At 32.0% G+C, this 17,093-nt stretch overlaps 2 protein-coding genes across 2 annotated transcripts; one reads left to right on the top strand and one right to left on the bottom strand.

Annotated features, from left to right (window-relative positions):
* Positions 1-3,162: 3,162 nt before the first annotated feature.
* Positions 3,163-4,286, bottom strand: LOC133307163 (organ-specific protein P4-like). The gene is made up of 2 exons (XM_061507612.1): positions 4,215-4,286; positions 3,163-3,751 (listed from the first exon to the last, which is right to left on the bottom strand). The coding sequence occupies exons 1-2, from the start codon at positions 4,266-4,268 to the stop codon at positions 3,185-3,187; spliced, it is 621 nt and encodes a 206-aa protein (XP_061363596.1). The 5' UTR covers positions 4,269-4,286; the 3' UTR covers positions 3,163-3,184.
* An 8,441-nt stretch (positions 4,287-12,727) lies between these two features.
* On the top strand, positions 12,728-13,818 carry LOC133307162 (BURP domain-containing protein BNM2A-like). The gene is made up of 3 exons (XM_061507610.1): positions 12,728-12,799; positions 12,951-13,346; positions 13,470-13,818. Exons 1-3 carry the CDS (start codon positions 12,728-12,730, stop codon positions 13,794-13,796), a joined length of 795 nt encoding a protein of 264 aa, XP_061363594.1. The 3' UTR covers positions 13,797-13,818.
* The last annotated feature ends 3,275 nt before the right edge of the window (positions 13,819-17,093 follow it).

Below are 17,093 nucleotides of genomic sequence, written 5' to 3'. Positions count from 1 at the left end.
TAGTCAATGATTCTTTATTTAATTGGCCTTGACAGTTGCCACTTTTTGCAACTGAAATGAAACAGTGGAGTACGTGTTAGTTTATTGTCAAATCTGAATTGTCCTCTGAAATATATTGTTCCAGCAAGTGGATCAAAATTATTATGGTTATGTGTATATCTGGTCCTCCAAAGCGGTTTGTTTGCAAAGTATATTACTCTTCTTCATAAAAGCAGGGTTAAGAAAGTATAATCTTTTTAAAAACGAAACCGTTTTCAATGCTCTCCAAAGGTTATGGAGCATTGGTGTTCCATTTACTTTATTTGCTAGGATCGGTTGCTTCAATTAAAATAAAAAATTAAAACCCAAGTTAAAATGTTTTTTAATAGAAAAACGTGGTTAAAGATGAGCTAACGTTGTGGATTATGTAACACTCTTTTTTTTTTTTTTATACAAAAAAAAGAGTTGCAAATTTTAATTTAATGGATTTGTGAAATATCTCCTTAGATAAAAAAATATTATTAGAAATTTTAATTTAATTTTTTAATTCAATCCTAATAGAGTTGCAAATTATATTATGACTTCCTAAACTTATCAAAATCATGTTTTAAGCAAAGATTTAATTGTAAATAATTAAAATATTACAATAATTAGGGACAATTGTGAAGGGTAGTATTGCGAAATCGTCAAGTATACCGTTCATTTCAAGTAATAAAGTGATAAGTAGAGTATCGTTCCCACGATGATTAATGCACCAAGTACTAGTTTAACTAGTCCCCTTAAATTGGAAAATAAAAATTGGTTTGGTTTGTGAAAGTAATTTAAAAACAGAATTTAAAATAAAATAATATTTAAAAACAGAAAATTTAAAAACAATTAAAGTTGAACGCATGTAAGAGTATCAAGAACGTAAGAGAATATTGATGAAAAATTTGTAAAAAGGTTGTAGCCATGATGCACTTCACTTATGATCCTCCCTTATATTCATATATTGTATTTTATAATTAATTAATTCGTTTGTTCAGACAATTCATTACTTTCCTATAAAATAGTTGAACCCTAATGTCTTAGTGATTTCAACCCTTTAACCCAATCGGAATTTTAATGTCTTAGTAATCCCTCTTGAATTAAGCATTAAGCAAATGAATTATGAGTCTGCAATTTATGTAAGCCTATGTCTAGATTATACACAAATTGTTATTCTACCCTTGTCCAGATTAAAATCTCAATATGTCTATTGTGAATTCTTCCTATAATTTAGAGTGGCCAATTCTAAACAGGATATGAAAAAATTAACACAGGTAGAATAAAACTAACTAACTAATTAAATTATAAAAACAATATAGAAAATATAAAGGATTCACATCGGGTCCATGATCCCAACTACAAAAAGAAATTAGCCAGACATATTCATGTTTGACTTAAACAAATTAAAAGAATATCCACTAGGATTAGCCTAGTGGTGTGGGGTGTGTATGTTAGGTGTTTGTAGTGTAGTGGTGTGTGTTCAATTCTCATGTAATGTAAAAAAAAAAGAATAAAAATTGTTCATAAACTAAGAAGAAAAGAAGAAGAAGATAAAAACTCAATGTCTTCAGCCTTCAACTCTGGTGGAATCTTGATCTCTAGCGCGAGTCTCCAAGAATTCAATTCTCTGATCCTCGCAATTTTCTCTAGCAAAAGATGTCTTTCTCTGGGAGTCTAAGCCTTTATTTATAGACTTTGTGTCTTGCTCAGATATCTTGATTAAATCTTCGTCGTAAATCTCTGTCTAATCTTCCGCTGATACAGAATAGGATTGATGCTGATTGTCCGCACCTCCCACGCTGATAGCATGGGAGTTTTATTCACGTTACTGGAAGTTCACGCAACTAGCGTGGTTCCCACGCTGTGAGCGTGGGTTGCAAGAAAGTCTGGCGCCACTAACGCGAGATTCACGCTGTGAGCGTGGATGCCTCTAGAAGAAAAAGTTTCCTGGCGCTACTAGCGCGAATACCACGCTGTCAGTGTGGTTGTCTCTGTATGAAAAGTCCTCCTCACGCTCACAGCGCCACATCCACGCTGTCAGTGTGAGGCTTCAGTATTGTGCTTCCAAATTGGGCTTCTTGTTGTCCTGTTTTCCTACAAAATCAGAAGGAAATCAGTTGTGTGATCTCTGATTGAGATTTATCAAATTATCAGTAATTCTAGCCCTTTCTATCCAGGATTGATCAAGATTCTTTCTCTTTTTGGTTTAGATTTATACATATGCTGGAGGCATATCAGGTAGCTTTCTAATGGTGAAAGCTTTTACAAGTGAAAGAAGTGGAAAAAAAAAATACTAACGAAGAAAAGAAATGAACTTAGAGAAAGTGGATTAGTGGTAAGGAGTTTGGTATTGGGGGAAATAACAATATTTTCCTTTAATAAAATGTGTTATGAATGATTTATTACAAAGTAAATTGATATGCCAATAACAACTATGTAAGAAACAAATTCAAAGAACACAAAGCAATTATAATACGAAAAACCTTATCAAAGAAATAAAACCTGAAGGCGAGGGCATTTTTAATTATTTGTATTATTTTTTAACATATTCCTCCAGACAAGAGTCCTTTGGGCTTGAAGTGTGGATATTGGTGCATAGGCCCAATTTATTTTTTGATTTACCTCATGCTTATTTAATTTCACAAGTGGGGGAGGGGGGGGTGAGGATCCAACTTGTGATCTTATGGTCAAGGAAGCTCTGATACCATGTAAAACCTGAAGGCGTTGAGTGAAGGCATTTTTAATTATTTGTATTATTCTCTAACATATTCCTCCAGACAAGAGTCTTTTAGGCTTGAAGCGTGGATATTGGTGCATAGACCCACTTTTTTTTTTACATTATGCTTAATTAATTCCACAAGTGGGAGGCGGTGAGGATCGAACTTGTGATTTTATGGTCAAGGAAGCTCTGATACCATCTGATACCATGTAAAGAATCATTTTAATCTAAAACCCTAAGCGTTATTACAAATAAACACAAGCCAACATCAATATTATTTTTATGCTAAAATAGTCGAGTCAGCAGTAAACCTAAAGAAAACACTTATTATTATTTTGGTTCTCATCATTCAATATTTAGATATAACTTATTATTCAGAAACCATTATATATTACACCATATTAATCACCATAATTACCTTTAGTTTTGCATCGTTACAATTGCATTCTTCTTCTTCATTTAACCATTATACTTAGTGACGCTTGGCCTGGGTTCGAATTTATTATTCACTAGTGGTTCCTCACCGTCATACTTAGTGACACTTGGTCTTGGTTCAAATTCACTATTCACTAGTGGCTCTTCACCGTCATACTTGGTTACGCTTGGCCTGGGTTCAAACTCACTATTCACTAGTGGCTCTTCACCGTCATACTTGGTTAAGCTTGGCCTGGGTTCAAATTCACTACTCACTTGTGGCTCATCACCATCATATTTAGTGACGCTTGGTCTGGGTTCAAATTCACTATTCACTTTCACTAATGGCTCATCACCATCATATTTAGTGATGCTGGGTCTTGGTTCAAAATCTTCCTTGAACACCTTTTTTTCTATGGTAACTTGTGTATTTGTGACAAGAGGCTCTTCACATTTGTGCTTGAGTTGCTCTTGAATCTTGGGGTTGTTTTCAGTTTGGATCTCAGATGTCAACTGAAGAAGACCTTGAATTCCTTCTGGCAGTTCCTGATCTTTCATTACCATTTTCCAATATTCCCCTGCATCTTTTCTTGATTCCACAGTAGCAGCAAACTTCACAAAAATTACAAGAACAACACAGAAAAAAGGGGGAAATGGTGGTCAGATTACTATCCCAACTCCTAATTCAAGAAGCCATAATACAGAATATAATTTCGAACCAATATTAGAAAATGAGATCATGATGCCAACTAATTAATAGAGTTGAAAACTAATTAGAGTCCAACAGATATTTATCATTTTGAAGTAGGGAAGAAAATATTAAAAATAACCTTGGACTGCATGAAATTTGAGTAATATAACGTAATGAAATTTTTTTGGTGTGGCATGCTGCTTTTTCCTCATATTTTGTCAATAAACTTCATTCACTACAAATTATTTGATTATTGATTGATGTTGAGAACAATTCATTTGAATCCGTTACTGTTATTTAGAAGGAGAAGGCAATAACCAATGTTAGTGATAAGATAAGAAAGGATAATTAATAGAAATTGAGAAACAACAAAGGAAAACATACCAAGAAAATAACGAAAAGAGGAAGCAGAGCAAGAGCAGGTCTCATTTTCAACATAAAAGGAACGCCTTGTTTTCTGTTTTTTGTTTGTATGTATGTCGAATGATAGCTCACTGCCTATTTATAGTAGGATAACATATCTATTAGTAAAGTGGTTGGAAAATTATTGAAACCACAGAGAATTCATCCACCATCAGGGTTTGAAAATAATGCTTCACGTTTTACATGAAGTTTCAGTGGTATGCTTTGTGCATTTGTTCTCTGTATGTAATCCTATTAGACCCTCTACTTTTTTAGTTTTATCTTTTACCAATGTAATAACATGTTTTTTATATAGAATATATTCACATAAACACGCTGAAGATAAATAAACATGTTACGGAATTCATTATTGTCCAGCAAAAATCTTTTGCTAATAATTCCTTCATTACAATTTACAATACAAGAATGAGACATCTCATCCACTATTATATAAATCTCTCAAATTAGAAACCTTATATCAACATCCCACGCACTTCAGCAAGGTTATCCATCTAGGCCATTATATAATATCAAGGATCTTCACCCTTAGAGAATCTCCCACAAGTATATTTTTATCTCATAATTTCTTGTCTTACATATAATAATTTGAGTTTCGGAATATACGTAGATACACCACCCCTTCTTACTCATCAGGCGGAGAAAACCTTTGGTGCATTAGATATAGGTACATCTTTACCTAATTGGAAAAGTTTTTGGGATTTAGTGAAAAAAATAAAGAAAAACAAGGTTTAAATAGAAAAATAATTTCTCCATTTAGAAAAAAAAAATGTACCCAAGTGAATGCATCCGATGTATTCAAAAAAAATTCCACTAGCGGCCATTATTTGACCTTTTTATTTTTATTTTTTTAGAGTTAATTCAAACATAATTGCCTCTTTGAGGGTCTATCGATAGAAACTAAAAGTCTAGTTTTCAAACAACTACAACTTTATTCCGATAAACACCTCTTAGCAAATAGTGTTGTCTAGTGGCTAAGGCTTCAGAACAAAACACATAGTTGTTCTCTAGTTATCTAGGCTGTACATCATAATCATTATGTTTCTTAATATTGTTTTTGAAAAGAAATAATTCTTTTCTATTTCTGTGTCTTGGAATAATTTATAAGAAAAAAATAAGTTTGATAATATGTTCTATTTTTTATTCCGAGAATAAGAATTGCATTTGATAACATAATAAATAATATAACAAAAAATAATTCTTATTAAACATAAAAAATATTTTGGATCATCACTGTAAAGAATCTTGGGATACACCACCCCAAAAGCTAGCTCGAGGGGTGGGAGTGCCCGAGGCCTTATAAACTCCACTTTAGTTGCACATACAACCAATGCAGGACTATATATCTCAACACGCTCCCTCACACAAGAGCCCATTGGGGTTGAAGAGTGCACAATGCAACAGGCCCAGCCTACCTGTGCTAAGAAACTCCACAAGAGAAAATGGGGGGCGGCGAGGCTCTGATACCATGTAAAGAACCTTGGGATACACCACCCCAAAAGCTAGCTCGAGGGGTGGGAGTGCCCAAGACCTTATAAACTCCACATTAGTTGCACATACAACCAATGTGGGACTATATATCTCAACAATCACTTTCCTTTTCATATGGTGTGGTGGTGGTCGCGGCGGTGATGGCAGTGGCTGCGTCAATTGTGGTGGTAATGATGGCGATGGTGATAGTAGTGGTGGCGATGGTGATGGTGGTGACAGATGTGGTTGGTGACAGTGACAGTGATAACTGTGGTGGCGTGGTAGTGACGGTGGTGGTGATAACAATGGCGGTGGTGTGGTAGTGGTGATAGTGGCAGTGAGAATGATGATGATGGTGGCGATAGTGATTGCGGCGATGATAGTGATAATTGGTGATGGTGGCAGTGATGATAGTGACGATGGCATTGGAGATACGGTGACGGCGGCGATGATGGTGGTGGTGGTTGTATCGAGATGATGGTGGTGGTGGTGATGATGGTAATGGTGAAGAGTAATTGAGAGAGATAAATGTTTCTCATTTTGACCCCGAGAACAAAAAACAAAATTTTTTTTATTCTTTTTTCTGTTCCCTAGCACAAAAATTAAATCGGTTCATCCTGAGAACAAAAAAATAAAATGATTTTAATAAACGAGTTTTTTATCTATTTTCCTGGGAACATAAATAAAAAAATAAAAAAAAACTGATTCCAAAAAAATTGTCATGCACACCCCTAGTAACTAGTGATTGTTGAGTAGACATGTGAATATGTTATTGAACCAATTGAAATATAGAAAATACTTGAAACTTTTTTAATTTGTGACATGTCGATCAAAATATTCTCATTTCAGCTGTTTAATGATAAAATTTTAAAATATTTCCATCATAATTTAAAAGTTATCGTAAAAGAGAATATAATATTACTAATATATAATTGAAAAAATATTTCTCCTGTGTCACAGGAAAGAAAATTATCTACAGCAACTCCAAAACTATATCGTTTTGGGAATTGAGATAATTAATCAATCATATTTTAAGAATTTTATTTATTTTTTTATTATATGAATTTTATTAAAACACCATTAATTAATTTTTTTCAACCATCAAAACACCATTCATTCATTAATTTTGCTGGAAAAACTATAAACCAATACAAAATTATTATTTTTCCTTATCTCAAAAACACTAAATCTTAACATTAATGACAGAAGTATAATTTCATAAATTATTCCATCTCTTAACAACCATTGCCTTTCAATTTTGGAGAAAAGAAAAGAAATAAAAATTAAAAGGTATCAAATGAAAATTTGGTATGAAATCTTCCAATTCTGTTAAATTTTATTTTAATGTCCAAACAATAATATCATTTGTTGCTCCATTCTATTGTTTTCCTTTTTAATTTTTTAGAAAAACTGAGAGAGAGGCTTTGTATTTTTATAGGCCCGTTTGTGGACATGATATTGAAAATATAATAAGATCGACTATTCTATTGTATTTTTATTCATCATTTGTTTACGTCGCAACTAAAATCACGACGGGATGATAATTGAAATTTATTTAAAATTAAAAAATATAATAGAATCAGGGCAGAATTAACTTAAGAAACTCATATCATGCTCCCATAAAATCATCGATGAATATTACATCCATTATTAAGTACAACATCAATGTTTTACTCACAAAATTAAATGTGCAACACGTGTAAGTAAAGCCAGAGTCACATTATTTTCCATTTTCATCTATATAGAATGGGAGATAACCTAAATTTGATTCTCATCAAATATAATTTTGAAAAGAGGCAATGAGTTTAATTGTGATTAAGTTACGATTCAGGATTAATCTTATTGCTAACTCAAAAAATTGAAGTTTATGTGAATACTCGGGGCGTCAATTAATTTTAAATAGATAATTATGGATGATATAAAAAAAAAATTGTTATTAAAAAATAACTGCACAAGCTGCATTTCTTTCTTTTCCTTTTTTTGGAAATAACAAGCTGCATTTCTTACATCCAATGGTTCTTATTTAATTTTCAGCTTTTATAATAAAATTATGGCACTTTTTAATGATTGAGATTTTGGATGTAAAACAGCAGACAACCAAATCTTTCCTTTTGTTATTATATCCTCGGTTGTTTAAGCTGTTTCCGTTCTCGATTCACATTAAAATGAAAATAATCGGTTAAAACATACTATTTCTGGGGACAAAACAAATATATACACAAGAAGACAAGATTTGGAATCTCATCAGATCAAAGTGGGTCATTCGTATAATTAAACAAAGAGTAATTAGTAACACACATGTATTGGACAATCAAATTAAAAGGATTGTTATATATACATCGAGCAGGTGTGTGTTTTACCTTGGCACTTTAAATTAAATTTTAGACTCACACAGTAACACCTACAATAATTAATTAATTTATTATATCATTAGGGGAAAAGCAAATGTGTATACAGACAACAAAAACAAGATTTGATGAATCATCGGATCCTAGTGGGTCATCCATACAGAGCACCAAGCTTATCCAAAAAGAAAAAGAAAAAGAAAATCAACCAATAATTGATAACATGTATTGGACACTCAAATTAATGGGTTGAGATATAAATTGGGAAGATATTTTTTAAAAATAAAAAATTAGATTAGGAGAGACATTCTCCATATAAGATTAGGAAAGACCATCAAAATGTATATTTTTTTACATTAAGACTTCAAATTGAATTTTAAACAAACACCTACGATAATTAGTTAATTTATTTAAATGCATTATCCTGACATTTAAAATGCACTATGAAAATCATTATAAGCAACTGTTATTTTTTTAATAGGAAAAACTTTAATTTACTTAAAAGTTAAAAAAAATCTAATTTATGGTTAAAAAAAATTCAAATAGAGCACAAAATAATAATAATAATAACATATTAATGTTTGGCAAAATAAACGAACCAAACTGAGCCGAACTGTAGTTTTTGAATTAGTTTTGAAAATCAAATTAGTTTTATAAACAACTTTAAAATTTAAAACAAAAAAAAAAAAATCAGTTTGGAAAATCGATTCAAAACTGGTTTGAAAACCGATTCATAAATGATTCAAAATTGGTTTATATACACAACTCGGTTCTAAAACATAAATTAGTATTCAAACATAAACTGGTATGAAAAAGAAAAAAATAATTCAGTTGGAACCAAACCGATTTAAATCAATCTGATTCGATTCGGCCAAAATAACGGTTCGAGTCAATTCATGCCCACCCTTAAATTGTACTAATTTTCTTATAACCATAATTTTGATCAGTTACAACCAGTGTTGTAAAAATCGGACCGGCCCGGACCGGCTCATCAACTGGTCCGGTTTCATCATTTGCAGCAGATGGGATTTGAACCCTGCTCATTGGAGTGAGGAGCGCCTTCTCATACCACTAAGCCACCATCACTGGTTGAATAATATACACCATTTAATATATTTATTATATAACTATTAAGTTAAGAGAATTATTTCAAAAATTGCATCTAATGGGATTCGAACCCTGCTCATTGGAGTGAGGAGCGCCCGCCCTAGCGAACTTCATTGAATGTCTGCCATGTGTCATCGTGGCAAGTGGAAACGTGCATGTGTATTAATTGCAACCAAGTTCACTACTCAGAGTAGCGAACTTGGTGTCCAATACCTAGAGTAGCGAACTTGGTGTCCACCAAGAACATGACACATCAGCAAACTGAGTTCGTTACAGTGCCCAACAAACTTGTCCATGTGGCATATTGAGAATTAACACTGTTGACGTGACATTTAGAGAAAAAAGTTCAGGAACAGTGACATTCTGGTCACTGTTCCTTTATCCTGAGGCTGAACACGTTGAATATAACTAATCCAAACTAAAATGAAATTATATGAATATGTATTTAAAATATTTCACTTAAAAATATTTATTATTCATACTTATTTAAAAAAATTCTTTCTATACTTTAAGCAAATTTAACTCTCTCTTTTGAATTTAGACAAACATTTTAAGATTGGTAATTAATCTGAAATTATATTTTAAATTTTGATTTATTTTGATAAATTTATTTAAATTTTGATAGAAAAAGTTTTATCGTCCATATTATTCTACTTAGATTCAAATCGGACTAATCGAGTAATCAATGAGTTGATATATAATATACTAAAAAAGTGTATTGTGATAAAATAGTTTAAACTTGTATACAATATAATTTGATAAAATTATTTCTATATATTTTAATAAATATATATATTAAAAATTATAATAAATAGAAAAAATATTCTATATATGTAAATTAATATTTTAAGAAAATTAATCATATTGGATCGGTTGCTTTTCTTCTTCAACATAGATTTAACCAAATCCTCAAACACCTCTAGTTATCTCTCTTACTACTCAATTTGTTTTAAAAGTTGTATCTAGAGTAAATACCTTTTTTGGTCATCAGAAAATTTCACGAGGCTCATTTTAGTCCCTAGCAAATAAAAAGGCCCATCGTGGTTCCTAAAAAATTTAAATTGGACCCATTTTATTCCTTTTGAGGAATAATATGGGTCTTTTTTGAATTTGTGAGGGACCGCGATTTCAACTAAATGGGTCCTTTTGAATTTTTGAGGGACTACGATGGGCCTTTTTATTTTCTAGGGACTATAACGGGCCTCGTGAAATTTTCTGAGGACCAAAAAGAGTATTTACTCTAGTATCTATTACTTTGTAAATAAAACTTGAGTAAACACCCTTTTTAGTCCCTGTCAATATCTACGAAGTCCTTTTTAGTCCCTGACAATAAAAAAGGACCAAATTGGTCCCTGAAATTACAAAAAAAGGGCCATGTTAGTCCTTATGTCAACTCCCAAATATGTAGAGTGACCCTTTTCTTGTACTTTCAGGGACCAATTTGGTCCTTTTTTATTGCCAGGGACTGAAAAAGACTTCGTAGATATTGCCAGGGACTAAAAAGGGTGTTTACTCATAAAACTTTAATTTTGAATACTTTTGTGATAGTCATATTTCAAGAAAACTAACAAGGGTTGAGTGCGCTGATAAGTAAACCGATCTGTAAACCTTAAAAAAATAAAAGGTTATGTTTATCTCATTTTATATGAGATAAACAATTTTCCTACACACACAAAAAGGGATTGGGTCCTACTACATTTTTTCTCTCTTCTCTTACCTGTGGGTCCCACTTATACTTTTATTTCTACAACATGAAGTAAATTTTTTCCTACAACATATGAAAAATATATCTCAAAAATAAAAGGACTAGTTTTTATAGAAACACCTTGATAAAAGATAAAAAAATAAAGATATATTTTTTAATTAAAATGTTTTTTTAATGTAAAATAAACTAATCAGACATGTTTTCATTCTTAAAAATATAATTGAAGGGTGATTCAATTCAAAATTTAATAGTTATATGACTCTATTTTTATTTTGTTTGTTTAAACTTGTGATTTAATTTTGCATCAATAATTTAATATTTACATATAATTTATTTAGAAAGAGTAAAAGATTGTCCTTTTAATTTAATTTAACATATAAAATGACTTTTTTATGGAAAATAAAATTTTAAAGATTTTACTTTATTTTTTTAATTTTTTAATAATTTACAATTTAATCTTATTTTTATTTTATTTTTTTGTTTTAAACAAAACACTCTTAAGTCAGTAGATACATTTAGGTCATGAATGAATTGTTTTACGGGGAAAGTTATATTTACAAATTTTTTATTTATAAACTACACTATGTATTATGGGTAGTACATACTCAAGTAATATATTCTACCCCTAGTACATAATATAATTTGTAAGAATTTGTAAATAAAAAATTTATAAATATAACTCTGCTTAAAATTACCGCATCTGTGGCTGGACAATATAACCCTGCTCAAGTAATATATACTACCCGCGACACACAAGAGAAGTGCACCACATATGTGTGGCTGGACAAAATTACCGTAAACATCTAAACACAATAATAATTAAGAACTCACAATTGAGAGATTGCTCGATGTCATTGCCAATGTAATTATGCAAAATTACACTCTCACTGAAGTCCATCATCTCAACTCTAAAAAGTTCTCCCACAATAACTTATGCAATGAGGGGGTATTTAATGGTGAGTGTATCTTCACTTTCCGAATTCAAGTGAAGCTTTGAAAAGTGGTAGTTTTTGACAACTATTGGCAGCGCCTTTGTTTGATCTTTTTTCTCCCTTGTTTTTTATTGAGTGGAGGACCACTCACCCTTGATAAATTTTTTTTCTTCTAGAAATTTAAGGAGGGGTCAGCCGCCCACCCTAGCACCCCCTGCCTCCGCGTCTAATTGAGAAACAATGATACTATTTCACACTACATAATTTTAAACACAAGAGTAGGTTATATTTATAAATTCTTACAAACTACATTATATACTACTGGTAATATATATTACTTGAGTATATACTACCCGTAATACATAGTGTAGTTTATAAATAAAAAGTTTGTAAATATAACTTACCCCTATCATTTTTTACATTTTTATCAATTAAAAAAGGCAAATTGTGTGTCCTTTTTGTTTTTTGGAAATTGTTCCAAGGGTATACCGGGTCGAAAGCCAATGATTAATCCCCTCGAGACGGAGAGATCACACTATCGTGGGTACAACCTCTTCAAACAAAGCCTTTTCTATACATACGGTCAGGGATCGAACCCTTTTCAGCATGCTTAAAATGATACAAACTTATGTTCTTTTAATACAGAGAAAAACACAAAAAGGTATGAGTCCCACTAAAAAAATAAAGACAAAAAAATAAAATAAAAGTATAAGTCGTATCTTTCTCTTAGAAGAACAAGTTTGTATTCTTTAAAACACACATTTTTCCTATTAAAAAAATAGAGAAAATACATGTAAATGATTTACTCGTGCTGAAAATTATTTGTTTGTGAATTCTATATTGGATTGCAGAGATACTAGGGGGTTTGATGAGGTCTCTGAGTCTGTTCTGCTAGACAAAGTTGAACGAAAGTGTTCAATGCATGCAACCAGAAACATGGGTGAAAAAGTTGTATCTTGGATCTTCTTTCTTCATCTACTAGTAATCATGGTATATTAAGTGCTCAATTTTTTTCTTGAAACTCTTGGTTTTTTTCTGTTAGATTCTTCAATTAACAAGTAGGCAGCGACAAATTGTAAAGATATAATTTTCTTTCGCTTTTCCCTTCTCTAAATAGCAAATCTTTCTAAAATTTTTGCAGAGTTCCAATGGAAGCAGAGCGAGAGAAATGGCTGGAACAGAAAACAAACACTTGGATAATGCACAGGAAGAAGGTGATACTCATCAACCAGCACACAGAGATCATCATGCACATGCTCACTTCACAACCCACATGGATCATATAGACCCTTCTGTAATGGTGTTCTTCACCTTGAATGATTTGAAAGTTGGTAAAAGAATGCCAATTCATTTTCCCAAGAGAGACCCTGCAACCTCACCTCGGTTGTGGCCAAGAGAAAAAGCTGAATCAGTTCCTTTCTCATTGAACCAAATGCAACACCTTCTCAAGTTCTTCTCTTTCTCTCCAGATTCTTCTCAAGCCAAAGCCATGGAAGATACCTTGAGGGAATGTGAGAGCAAACCCATCAAAGGAGAGGTCAAGTTCTGTGCTACCTCTTTAGAATCCATGCTTGACTTTACTAGAACCATTCTAGGGTCAACATCTGATCTCAAAGTTTTTGCAACTTCTCACCTAACCAAATCGAGTGTCACTTTCCAGAACTACACCATCTTAGAAAACATCATAGAAATCCAAGCTCCTAAGATGGTAGCTTGTCATACCATGCCTTACCCTTATGCTGTTTTTTATTGTCACAGCCAAGAAAGTGAGAACAGGTTATATAAGATTCCACTTGCTGGTGATAATGGGGATAGGGTGGAAGCTATGGTTGTTTGTCACTTGGATACCTCACAATGGGGTCATGGTCATGTTGCATTTCAAGTTCTTAAGGTTATGCCGGGAAGCTCTTCTGTGTGCCACTTTTTCCCAGCAGATCATCCCATCTGGGTTCCCAAACTGCAATCCAACGGTTTTTCAACCATGTAATTTTAGTATCATGTGCTTACACATGAAGCTCAACTGTATTTGATGTTTGTTTGTTTTTGTCTGCATAACTAAATAATGTAAGAATGTCTGCTTTTTATTTTCAGCATAAAATAAGAGGCTCACCATAGCCAAAAAAAGAAGAAAAAAATGCATGATGTTAGAAAAAGTTATTAATCATTGGATACACTGATACATAACTTGTTCAGAAACCATAATATTTTACACCATATTAATCATTGGATACACTGATAAAGCACACAATTTCCTTTATTTGCATTCTTACAGCTGCGATGATCATCATTTAGTCATTATACTCAGTGATTCTTGGCCTTGGTTCAAACTCACTATTCATTGGTAGCTTCTTTTTTTCTATGGTAACTTGTGTGTTTGTAACAAGAGGGTATTCACATTTGTGCTTGAAACCTTCAACAAGTTGCTCTTGAATCTTGGGGTTGTTCTCAGATTGGATCTCAGATGTCAACTGAAGAAGGCTTTGAATTCCTTCTGGCAGTTCTTGATCTTTCATGACCATTTTCCAATATTCCCCTGCATCTTTTCTTGAGTTCCACGGTAGCAGCAAACTTCACAAAAATTATGAGAAGAACAGAATAAAAAAGGGGGAGATGATGGTCAGATTACAATTCAAGAAGCCAATACACCCTAACACAACATAATTTCAAGCCAATATTAGATAATTAGATCATGATGCCAAATAATTGAGTTGAAAACTAATTAGATTGCATTTTCAACCCATTCTGCAAATATACAAGTCCAAATTATGTAACGTAATAAATTATTTTGGTATGATATGGTGCTTTTTCCACATATTTTTTCAAGCTTATTTTGTATCTTTCACTCCAAATTATTATGAGTATTGATTGATGTTTAAACCAATTCATCTGAATCCCTTACTATTATTTAGATGAGAAGGCCATAACAAATTAATGATAAGATCAGAAAGGACATAATTAATAGAATTTGTGAAGCAATGAAAGGAATACATACCAAGAAAACAAAGAAAAGAGGAAGCAAAGCAAGAGCTGGACTCATTTTCAATATAAAAGAAGGGTTCAAATTTTATCCAGTAACCGATTTTCACTATGTATTCTTAGAAGTACAAAATGAAAATATAAAATTTATCTTTCTCTCTTTCCACGTCAGCAAATAACTTTTGAGGAGAAAAAGTTTTTTTACAGCTTTAATATTTTCACTATGTACTTCTAGGAATACATAATAAATACATAATAAAATCGGTAGGAGATAATTTTTTTTTTTGCAGTTAAAAAAGAAATACATTAGTCCTTGCTTTCTCTTTTTATTGTTTGTATGAATGTCGGATGATATCTTCTACCTATTTATAGTAAAATAACCAATAAAAAGAGCAAGTATTAATGTATGAAGGGAATAACAAAGGTGTTTGAAGAAAGGGGTTTTCAGTATAATTAGTAAGAAGGCAGTGAAAAATAAATGTAATTACATTTTTAAACAATGTACAGTTAAAGGACACGCACCACAAAATAACACATCACGTATGCAACACAAGACGCTTACCCACACCGACAGCACATGCAACAGTAACACGTCACAATTGGAGACAATATATGCATGTGCTGTGGACACCTACACACACCACACCTTGGAAATGTCTCCAATTCATGCACTCATCTCACCCCACTTGCATCGTACACCACACTCATTTCTTCATCCCCCAGCAAATTCACGCACCAACACATCTTTTCTAGGAGAACAACACTTATCACAAAAATCAAAAGAAAGTGAAGAAAAACACAGAAAAATAATCAATTTGAGAAAGGAGGAGAAGTAATTTCTGCAATATAAGACTTTCCATGAGATTGCACCGGTATATGGTTCTCACAGAATTGTGACAAATGTGACTAAACACTGATTCACCAATCACCATACATGTAAATTAGATATATGGAGGTTTAATTATGATAAGTTAAGACAATAAATAAGGATTGAACGACAGCAATCAAATAAAAAAATAGCATGAAAAAGAGAGAGAATAATCAACAACAATAATTGTCAGGTGAAAGAGAACAATTTTAATTAAACACTCCTCTTTTTATAATTTTTTTATTTACAAACTCTTACAAATTATATTATATCTTACATAATGAAACTTTACGGGTAAGATATAGTGTAATTTGTAAGTTTATAAAAGAAAAATTGTTGATATAACTTTCCTTACTCTTTATAGATAACGTACCTTTTTTTTTTTTTAATAAAAAAATAGAGAAACTATATAGAAATGATATACACGTGCTGAAATTAATTTGTTTGTGGATTTTATGTTGGATTACAGAGTTACTGCTAGTTGGGATTCAGTACTCGAACTCTCGAAAAAGGTGAACAGAACGGCCGGTTTAAGGCTAACCAGCATAAACTTGGATGAAAAAGTTGTATCTTGGATCATCTTGCTTCTTCATCTACTAGTAATCATGATATCTTGGAACTCTGTTTTTTAGTTAATTTCTTTAAATGATATCATAGAAATCCCAGCTTTTAGTTAATTTCTTTAATTGACATCATAGAAATCCCACCTCCTAAGATGGTAGGTAGGTGTTGCGAATACTGCAAGTATACCGATCGTACAAGTAATAAACTGAATGAGTAGAGTATCGTTCCCACGAGGACTAATTACAAGTAATAGTTTCACCATTTTTATCTAAGATCTCCCTTAATTGGTTTAATTACAATTCAATAATATTCTATCTCAATTATTTCAAACAATTCATCATCTAAAAATTAATTGGTTAAACTCTAATGTCTTAGTTCTTTAGCCCTTTAACCCAAGCGGAATCCTAATGTCTTAGAAATTCCTTTTAGATTAAGCCTTAAGAGCGATGAATTATAAAAGTTTGCAATTCCTACAAGCCTATTTCTAGATCATGCAAGAATTGTTGTTCTACTCCTATCTAGATCAAGATCCCAATATGTCTATTGTGAACCCTAACCCTTTTTATCCCTCTATAATTGGCCAGATCATATAAGAATTTAAATATGCAAATGAAGGTAAACACAAACAATTTAAGACAGTTTATTAATGAAAAGAATTAAAGCAAAACAAGGATTCAAGTTGGATCCATATTTTTAACTACAGAAGAAAATTAGCCAGACATAAATTGTTTAAACAAAATAAAGAAAGAAAAAGAAATAGAAGAAGTTATGAAGAAAAAGAAGAATCAATGTTGTTCAATCTCATTCAAGCTTCTCCCTCTGAAAATTTCAATCTCTCGCTCTTGCCTCCTTCTCTCCCTGTTGCAGAATATGTGT

Source organism: Gastrolobium bilobum, unplaced genomic scaffold (assembly GCF_033153095.1).
Source record: "Gastrolobium bilobum isolate Gb01-03AN ecotype WA unplaced genomic scaffold, APGP_CSIRO_Gbil_v1 utg39213, whole genome shotgun sequence".
In the NCBI taxonomy this organism is placed as follows: domain Eukaryota; kingdom Viridiplantae; phylum Streptophyta; class Magnoliopsida; order Fabales; family Fabaceae; genus Gastrolobium; species Gastrolobium bilobum.
This window is presented reverse-complemented; position numbering and strand designations above follow the sequence as displayed.